General features: G+C 51.4%; 1 protein-coding gene across 1 annotated transcript; it reads left to right on the plus strand.

The window, feature by feature from the left end:
- Positions 1 to 826: 826 nt before the first annotated feature.
- LOC149852387 (zinc finger protein RFP-like) lies at positions 827 to 9,343 on the plus strand. The gene is made up of 7 exons (XM_090028661.1): positions 827 to 1,477; positions 3,065 to 3,148; positions 3,295 to 3,525; positions 3,764 to 3,786; positions 5,021 to 5,136; positions 6,469 to 6,528; positions 7,597 to 9,343. Exons 1-7 carry the CDS (start codon positions 1,070 to 1,072, stop codon positions 8,127 to 8,129), a joined length of 1,455 nt encoding a protein of 484 aa, XP_089884787.1. The 5' UTR covers positions 827 to 1,069; the 3' UTR covers positions 8,130 to 9,343.
- The last annotated feature ends 398 nt before the right edge of the window (positions 9,344 to 9,741 follow it).

Here is a 9,741-nt window from a genome sequence, read left to right on the forward strand (position 1 = left end):
GTGCTGATCCGCACCCTGTCGAGGATCAGGCGAGGTCCCAGTGATGGTCTTCTCCAGAGCACCTCTCTCCTCGTCATCCCTTGCTGCATCTGCCCAGTGTGCTGAGCATGCTGGTCTTTTATTTACACCAGAGGCCCCTCCCCTGAAATCTGCTGGACCTGCAAAGCACAGTCTTCAATCAGGTCTAGGGGCTCCTCGCTGCCCCCTGCACCGCTAAGCAGGGGCAGGGCAAGCCCCTCCCAGATGTTACCTGATTGGTGGAAATGTTCCACATATCTGAAGTGTCCTTCTCCAAGCCAGACTTGCTGGGCAAAAGCAGTGAGCCCACCACACAATGAAGGAGAAAAAAAAAAAACCAGTATTGTCTATAAGGGTTAAAATAATAGTGTCTCTGCCTGTGTCAGGCAGCAACATCTCAGAATAGAGCAACAAGAGTGGGTCAAGACAGCATGAGCCCAAGGGGGTATGCCCACCCCCTGGAGGCCATGTTGGGGGAACCCATGGAGGTTTCCCACACTTGCAGAAGTACCCCCTGAACTGCTGGGTGAGAGACTGATACATGTGTGAGAATCCTTGCATGTTTGAGAATTGGAAAACCCCTATGGGGCTTCCCCTGCTTGCAAATGCCTGCTCCGAACTGGGGCAATGCATCCTGCTAGGTCCTGCCATGGGAATCCCCTACAGGGGGATTCTTGGGGCCTGCTTCCGCAAGCAGGTCTGGAGAAGTCCCTGGAGGGGACTTCCTGGGTCAGGCAGTAAGCAAGCAGACCTCCTTCCCTATAAAGCCTCACAGACTGTGACTGCTTTTAGCAGGGGCAATGTTTTTGCGCACTTGTAGCATGACTAGGGGTAGGGACATCTGCTTGCAAATCCTGCCTCCATAAACATGTTTATGGCACCCCAGGCAGATGTCTGTTTACTCTCTAAGAGAAAGCTGCCCAGGGACCCCTGCTAGGACAACAGGCAGTAATCCTTTCCAGGAAGGGAAATGCCCAGCTGCTGCTTTAGGCTGAGCACTTTCCTGAGCTCAGAAAAGTGAAACAACCAGTCGCACTCCCTTCTCAGAGCCATGGCTGCTGAGAGCCCTCTCGAAAGTCTCCAGGATGAAGCCACCTGCTCCGTCTGCCTGGAGTTCTTCAAGGATCTGCAGATGCTTATGGACTGTGGGCACAATGTCTGCAGAGCCTGCATCACCCAGTGCTGGGAGGGGCTGGTGACAGACGTCTGCTGCCCTCAGTGCAGACAGAGCTTTCCTCAAAGAAACCTGAGCCTAAAAAGGCAGCTGGAGAATGGTGTAGAAATAGCCAAGCAGGCACCTGAGGGCACCAAGGAGCAGACAGCATTTGGGGAGCCCCAGGAGGCTCTGAAACGGCTGTGCACAGAGGATGGAAGCCCCATCTGTTTGGTGTGTGATGGATCCCCAGCACACCCAGCTCCACCCGGAGTTCCCATAGAGGAGGCTGCGCAGGAGTACAAGGTAGGGAACCACAGTCCATCTAATGCACTAGTAGAGTAATTAAATCCAGTGATTCATAATAGACTTCTCATTATTACAACTCATACAATTTTTTAAAATCTACAACAAAAATGGTAGAAAAGTTTATTCATTTGAGTCTGGCTGACAGTTGCAGATCATAAAACAGCTAAAAACCTGGGAAGTCACTGATGAGAAACGTGGTTCTGAACCTGCCAAAGTTAGAAACAGTTACATACAGCGCTGGAAAGAGAAAGGGATTGGGCACTTTCAGCAGACTCAATTCTAAAACCTGAAAATCACAAACAGGTGGCCAGGCCAACAAGACAAAGATTTGACCGAAGTTAGAGACTAAGTCCTGAAAGAGCAGGGATTTTCCAGCACCTACAGAGAATCAGAAAATCCGAGACTCATACAAAAGGAGAGCTGGAAAGGATCTCAGAAGGTTCTCTCTAGTCCAACCCCCTTCCAAGGCAGGTACAAATCATCCCATGCAAGCGCTTATCTAACTTGTCCCTAAAACCCCACAAGCAACTCTGTCACAATGACAGGGGACATAGCCCAAGGACAGCAAGAACCCCCTTACCCACTGCAGATAAAGCAGGAGGACGAGGGCAGGTTTCTGTGCTCAAACTGGAGCTTAAAGTGAGAGGACTGCAGTGTGAAGGTACATAGTCCCTTTTTACTGCCCAACTGATATTATAAGGCCACTTTAATTGTAATATTGAAAGCCAATCTCCTAATTTTATCCAGCTGTGGTCAAACTAGTTGTAAGCATTTCTCACTTCTGTCTTACTGGATAAATGCTACCTCTCATCTTTATCCTAGTTCTACTGTTCATTTTGTCTATGATGTTTCCTTGCCCCTTATCACTTCCTTTGCCCATGTACTTGATGTCAGTTAACTAGCTTGGCCTCGTTTATCCTCATCTGCTCCTATGCAACATTACAGAGTTTTCTAAAGTCTACAAAGGCAGAGGGAGAGGGGGTAGATATGGGGGCTTTTAAAGTATCTATAGAAGCTGATTCTTTTCTAAAATCAATCTCCACTGAGATATAAAGGACTCACTGGAAGAACTCAAGTCATTAAATGATGGATGAAGTTTAAATCACAAGAGCAGCAGACTATCCATTGAGCATGGGAGTTAGGAGCACAGCCTCTGAATTAGAGCTTTCTAGACCTTAAATGCTGGAGACAGCAAATGACAGAGGAAGGGTGGAAAAAACCTGGTCATAACCAGTTTGCTCTCCCTTTTAGCATCCAGTGTGACACAGGAGACTGGGCAAGATGGACCTACGGTCTGACCTAGTAAATGGCATTTTTTTGTTCTTGTGTACGAACAGATCAAAGCAATTGCCGGTGTCCTGAAACTAACTCCTGAACTCCAGCAATTGATTGTTCTTCCTAATGCCATGGACCTACTTGGGTCTACAAGGAAATCTACAGTTTTGGCATTTAAGTAGACTAAAAAAATTCCCACACTTCCACCCCCCAGACTGAAACCACAAAAATCATCTCAGGTGCCTGCCTACTCTGACTTCTTTGGTAAAATAACCCAAATAATTTCTGTTTCTTCTGGAAAATCTGCAGGCTTGTTTGAAGACTCTGGGGGAAGAGCGAGACAAGTTGCTGCAACTGAAATTGAGTGGAGAGGGGAGAACCCAGGAATATCTGGTAGGTGCCCATTGCCTTCAGCCTGGAGAGGGGACCAGGGGGAGTGTGTTCACAGGTACATTCCCCTGCGGGTCTTTGTTTCTTTCTACCCAGTGCGGGTTCCTGAGTCTGTGGGTGCACTTACGCTCATTTTGGTTGTTTTACAGAAAAGGACACGAACTGAGAGGCAGAAGATTGTGTTTGAATTTCAGCAACTATGCCGATTCCTAGAGGAACAAGAGCGCCTGCTGCTGGCCCAACTGGGAAAGCTGGAGAAGGACATGGAAAAGGTGCAGGGAGAAAAGGTCACCAAAATCTCTGAAGAGATTTCCCGCCTCAGTGAGCTGATCACTGAAGTGGAAGGAAAGTGTCAGCGGTCATCAAGTGACCTCCTGCAGGTGAGACCTCAGGGCCCTGCACAGTGCGACCCAGCACGTGCACCAATTGTTATTAACCTCTGAATTATGACACAGAGATGTTAGACAGCTCAGCCAGGCCCTGCCCCTGCAGCCTGAACAGTGCTGTGTTATGGGTCTAATTGTAAAATGCTTCCCCTGTGTTCCCCAGTGTGGCATGGGTGACTCACTTTGTCTCTCTCTCTCTCTCTTTCTCTCTCCTTTCCCCTTTCCCTTCTAGGAGATCAGAAACACCCTGAGCAGGTATGTGGCTGCACTTCACTCTGCTGCACATTGCCTGGTGCTGGGGTAGGGGGGCAGGGGGAAGGGGCAAGAAGACCATATTAAGCTGATATCTCCCTCGGACTCAGCAGCACAACTGATGGGGCAGGTCACATTCTGGGCACAAATCTCCCTAGTTAACTTAATCCTGAGGTTTCTCACCTTTATCCAGAACTTAGGAGATATCTGGCTTCTTAGATAGGTTACTGTTAACTTGAAGTAACTTGCAAGGATGTCACCTCCTTGAGGGGCCTGGCTGCCTCACATAGCTGAGAGCAGCGGCAGACAATATACTCCATTCATTGGTTACACCTGCTCAAGCCAACAGTAACCAAGAGTCTTGCCTCCCTTCCCCTCTCCTTCCAAGAGTTGTTAAAGATGCTGTAACAGGGAACCCTAGCCCTGCTACTAGGAGGCAGGGCTGCCCCTTTAAGACGAGAGTATATAGGAACATCAAGTACCAGGAGGGTAGGGGTTAAAAGCCCAACCACTGCAGGCTGGTCAGCTGACAGGAAGGAGATAGGGTTCTGGGCCCATATAAACCCCAGCGTGGAGGCTGGCTGGAGGAGGTCTCTGGTAAGCTGCTAGGGGACAGGAGCTCCTGCACAGCAGAAGTACCCAGGAATGCTGTGGCTGCTGGCCAGACTGTTGTAATGGCTTCAGGAGTCTCCAAGGTTCTCAATACTCAAGGAGCAGTTTGGGGGTTTTAAGGAGTCAGAGGGTAGCTTGTAAAACTCATATTATATTATAGCCCAGGGGCTCATATTTATGTTGTTGTTTTATCCAGTGGGCCAGCCTGAGGCTACTGGGGAGGAGGAGCCTCACTGGGGCACACTACTGTGCACAGCCCCAGTGCCAGGGGGCATAGCAACAGGAGATGCAGATCAACATCTATATACCATCTGCAAGGCATGGGCCACCATGTAGGGGAGGTTTGGAGTGGTGGATCATGACCCCTAGTGTCAGGGTAGTAAATGGGCAGCCTCCCACCTGAGTAACATCATAATTATTCTTCCATCAAGGCATGGCAGGCAAGAAAGGTGGGTAGGTAGTCCACAGACAGAGGGTCAGGCCTACTTTAGACAGGCCTGGGGATGGACCCCTGTCACAGATGCCTATAGAGTGAGATGTGTTCTGGGGCTCTTGATTTCATACTAAGATACCCAATACCCATACCAATAGGCCCACTGAGTAATCGGAGATACTCTCTTCCCAGGTGTGAGAAGGGGAAGTTCCAGCACCCAGGGGAGCTGTCTTCTGAGCTTGGAAGGAGACTCTGGGATTTCTCCCAGAAAACCCTCATCCTCCAGGAGGTCCTGAGACAGTTCAAAGGTACCAAGATGGGATCTGGGAGGGGATGTGAGGACAAGACTCTACAGCTGTGGGCAGAGATGGCTCTGGCCAACTGGCTGATAACTAGATTAGCTATAAAACAGGGAGTGTCAACAAGTTGAGTAGATGTAGCAAGGCCTAGACATCAGCACATCTCGCATTCATTTACCCTGTGTGGCCATGTCCAGATTAAGGCAGCCATGCGGTATGTGGTGCCACAGACCCATCTGCATTGCCACACACTGCACATTCAGGAATTGCCCACGTTGCTACCTTGCAGCATGGGGGTTAGGTTGAGAGGGGCTCTCCCAGGGTCAAAAAACCCACGCGGAAAAAAGTGGGGTGGCTCAAGCGGCTGCAGTGTGTGCCAGCCAAAGCCAGAGCCTGGGTTGTCAGAGCCATGCTCCAGCTGCTGGCCAGACTCTAAGCTGCAGGAACACTGTGCCTTTACCTTCCCCAGCCCCCAGGACCTCAAGTAAGGCTGCTGGGGCCAGCACCTACCCCACCTGAGGTAACTTGCCGTGGGCCAGAGGGTGCATGGCACAGGCCTTCCCCAGGCACAAGGTGTGCCACTGCTCTTGTCCCTGGGAAACCAAACATCCACACTCATCTGGAAGCGCCCTGTGTGCACAAATTTATTAAGGCCCAAATTTAACCAGAAACCCCCAAAACACAGCACAGCAGAGTGTGCATTCCAGAGCTGTTTATCATTCAGAACTGCTGATGGGCAGAGTTGGTGGGAGCCTCTTTGCAAAGCAGGCCTGAGCATTGACTCCCAAGACAGAGATTCTAAATCAGTCTGAATCCATATCTGAAATGTGGACCCAGGTGTCCAGACTGCAGGGGGCTATAGGGAAGATGCAAATGTTGCGCCATCTCCTGTGAAATGCCTCCACCAGAGGGACCTCTTCTCCCAACTGTACAGCAGCTTCAGACACTGGGAGGGTTCCTGGGTGTCTCAAAAGTGTGGTGGGGGTCAGATCATGGATGGAGGCCATGTCCTGGCAGAGGCTGCACCTTTGATGTCCTGCCCCATTGTAAAACACCATTGGGCACTGGAGCAGATGGGCTATGGTTTTCTGACCCCAGGATGTCCCCACTCTGTGCCAAGGTCTGTGCCAGCCCCCACAGGCTCTGAATGGGGGAACTGGAAGTTACTGCCCTACTATTGCTTTACGAGCGTAGAGTTAGAAGTGGCCCATGGAACCAGCTGGAGTTTTCAGTAGCTGGGGTGGGGATGCTACAGTATCTGTGCTCAGGCTCAGGTGCTTAAGAGAGAGAGGCGTCACCCGGTTGGGGACAGCAAGAAGTCTAATGTCTTTTTTCCTGCAGACACTCTGATATCTGGCCTGGAGAAGACAAGGGGAGATATGCAGGAGACGTACACCAACGGTAAGCTTGGGCAGAGACTGGCATGAAAGTTACAAGAAATTCCCAGAATCCTCCACAAGCCCAACATATTTTCCCTCCCACCAGCCCTCAAACCCCTGAGCTGGAGCCTGGGCACTTAGACTGATGTGTAGCTGTTAGATTCAGAGGTGAGAGCTGGCAGGAGTTCTCATTTGGGACTGCCATGCCTCCCTCCTTTCCCCTGGCAGAAGTGCACCCCTGCTTCTTCTGCAGCCCCCACCCCTCCTTCTCTCCAAGCAGCTGCTCACAGATCAAGCTGTCTCCTGCCACCAGGAAATCCCCTGTCACCGCTCAAGCAGCAGTCCTGCCATGCTGCCTTGTCACCTCCATTTCCCCACCTGGGAGTGGAGGAGACAGAACCGTTGCCTGCCTCCTCTGGCTGCTCTCAAGCACAGTTTAGGGAATTTTCCTGCCTGTGTCCCTGCTGCTGGAAGTGGAGCAGCCCCTGCAGGGGAGCCAGTGAACAGGGGCAGGAGTGGCTGCAAGAGCCGGGCTGAAGGCCTTTTTTTTTTTTTAAAGGAAAAATTTTTGTGTCCGAAGTCAAATCAGCCATATCAATTCCAAATCCCCTCAGTTCCAAGAACTGTATGTGACCCTGCTACCAGCAAGCATCCTCCACCCCTGCCTGGGGCTTCAGATGATCCAAGTCCTTTGGTAGGCATCTTATGTGCAGGCCCAAGCCCAGAGGCTTGGGGCACAGATGCCCCAGAGTTTTTCATGCTCTCAGCCATATGGCCACAAGAGCAAGCTAGGGTGGAGTTTCCCACTCCCATAGTCAGCATATAGCTGAGATATTCCCACTAGAACTGGAAGTGGGAGGCTAACTATGCATTACCTCTGTCAGGGTACTGCCCCCTGCCAAGAAAGTGGTTTTCCCCTACCAGTAGGAAAACCACCTTGATGGTCATGGTATTTCCCCTGCCAGGCCAGGTTGATGAGCTGCAGGGTCATCTCTGCTCAATCACAATGGGTCTGCCAGGGAGGGTGAGGAACGGCCCCGCCTGCCCCAGGGCTGAGCTCTGCCCTGACGCTGTGATTCTGTCTCTGCAGTGAAGGTGACTCTGAATCCAGACACGGCAAACCCCTGGCTCCTCCTTTCTGATGATCGGAAAAGTGTAAGATTGGCAGACGCACAGCAGGACCTGCCCAACAATCCTCAGAGATTTGACTTGTTCGAGTGTGTGCTGGGCTGTGAGGGATTCACCTCGGGGAGACACTTCTGGGAGGTGCAGGTGGGGCAGGGGGAAGCTTGGGCTGTGGGGGTAGCCAGAGAGTCTGTGAGGAGGAAGGGACTGATCAACTTTAATCCCGAGGGAGGGATCTGGGCTGTGCAGCTATGGCTGGGTCAGTTCCGGGCTCTCACGGCCCCTGACCGCACACCACTTCCCCTGGGCCGGGTGCCCAGCAGGGTGCGGGTGTGTCTGGACTGTGCAGGGGGGCGGGTGTCATTTCTTGATGCTGATACTGAGGCCCTGATCTTCACCTTCCCGCCAGCCTCATTTGCTGAGGAGAGAATTCATCCCTGGCTCTGGGTAGGGCCGGGAGTATTTCTGGGGACTTCTGAACTCAAACTTTGCCACTGAGATGGGTGTGGAACGTTGCAAAGGAAATGGATTTCTGTGGCCTCACTTTTACCGGTCCCCATAACTCTCTCCTCAAGACTTCCCTCTACTCAGCCATCCCTCCCACCCTGTGTCCCAGGAGGTCTCAGAATAAGCCCACAATGTGTTAGTACAGGCAAGTGAAAGCCACTGCTGGGGGTGTCTCAAGGCCCAGTGGCTCTGGAGGACACCAGCAGGGCTGCCAGGGTTGTCAACTTGCCATACATTTATGTACACTATAAAAAAAACCAACAACCCTGTTGCGGGTGGCCACACAGGGTTCAAGGGGCCGACCAGGGGTCGGGGAAGAGAGTAGAACCCAGGTAGAGACTGGGTCAGGAGGCCAGGAGCATGGAGTCAGAGGGCCAGGCATGTAGAGTAGCTCGGAGAACCAGCAGAGAACAGGGCCCAGGGATAAGTTATGTTAAGAAGGCAAAGGATCAGGCAGAGCACAGAGGCAGAAGGTGAGCCAGATCATGTGTCCGGGTCAGTTAGCCAAGAGATCAAGTGGAGAGCCAGCGGATGCACAAGCTGTAAAGACCAGCAGGGCAATCTAGGTAGGGGTTGAGTCTTATTGCCCAGATACTCCTGGCTCTGGACCAGGGGTTTATGTGGGAAGGAATGAATGTCAACTGATCCTGGCTGGCCACTCTGGTGGCATGGAGTGTGCAGGTGGCTAGACCTCGGTGCAGGTCTCTGGACAGCTTTGCTTAGCCTAGAGGGTCAGTTGGAGAGGTGGCAGAACAGAGAGGGTGCCTGATCCGGGCAAGTGGAGGCAATGACTGAATACAACCCTAAAAGTGCCTGTATGTAAAAGTCTGGAAAGATGTTATGCCCTCTGTAAAAAACAAAGGAGCCACTGCAGCTCTGGAGGGCTCCATCAGGGCTGGCTGTGCAGTGTCCCCTGTGGGAAGCCCCCAGCTTTGGAGCCAGGAGGTATGCATGCAAAGTGCCTTTTGACTTCCTTTGCCGGGGAGGGGTCCATGTGTGTGGGAGCCAGATCTTTCCTGTGGGAAGCTGCTGGACTGTTTGTGTTTGGGTTGGGTTTAGTGTGCAGACAAAGGGCCCTGCCCTGGAGGTTTCCCAGAGCTAGAAGACTCCCAAGTCCCATATAGGGGTAGAGATCTCCCTCCCTGAGGCTTCTCTAACAATACCAGCCCTTTTGCACCATCCTGTACTGGGCCCCTCATCTCTGTATAGCCATAGAAATCTAAATAAACATCTGAAACTTTCATTTTTCCAGTGGTTTTGGCTCCTTGGTATTCACTCCCTCTTTTTCCTCCTTTCATCTTACCAGCTCTGGGTTCTGTTCCATTCTTGCACCTCAGGTGTCAGAATGTCTCCAGTGGGGTGGACACCTTGTTTCTTTGGACCACCCTTCCCACCTTGGCTTTTCTGACCACTAAGAAATTGGAGTTTAAAACACTGACCGGTTTATATTTACATTGGAGCCCTACTGCCCCACCCTGGCAGAATTGAGTACGAGGTGCCCATCTTCAAGAAAGACATATCACCTGGACAAGGGAGAAGACATTGATATCATGTATCTGAACTTCAAAAAAACCTTTGATCTGGCGTCCCTTGATCTCCTCAT

Source organism: Crocodylus siamensis, chromosome 15 (genome assembly GCF_052110815.1).
Source record: "Crocodylus siamensis isolate JL-2025a chromosome 15, ASM5211081v1, whole genome shotgun sequence".
In the NCBI taxonomy this organism is placed as follows: domain Eukaryota; kingdom Metazoa; phylum Chordata; order Crocodylia; family Crocodylidae; genus Crocodylus; species Crocodylus siamensis.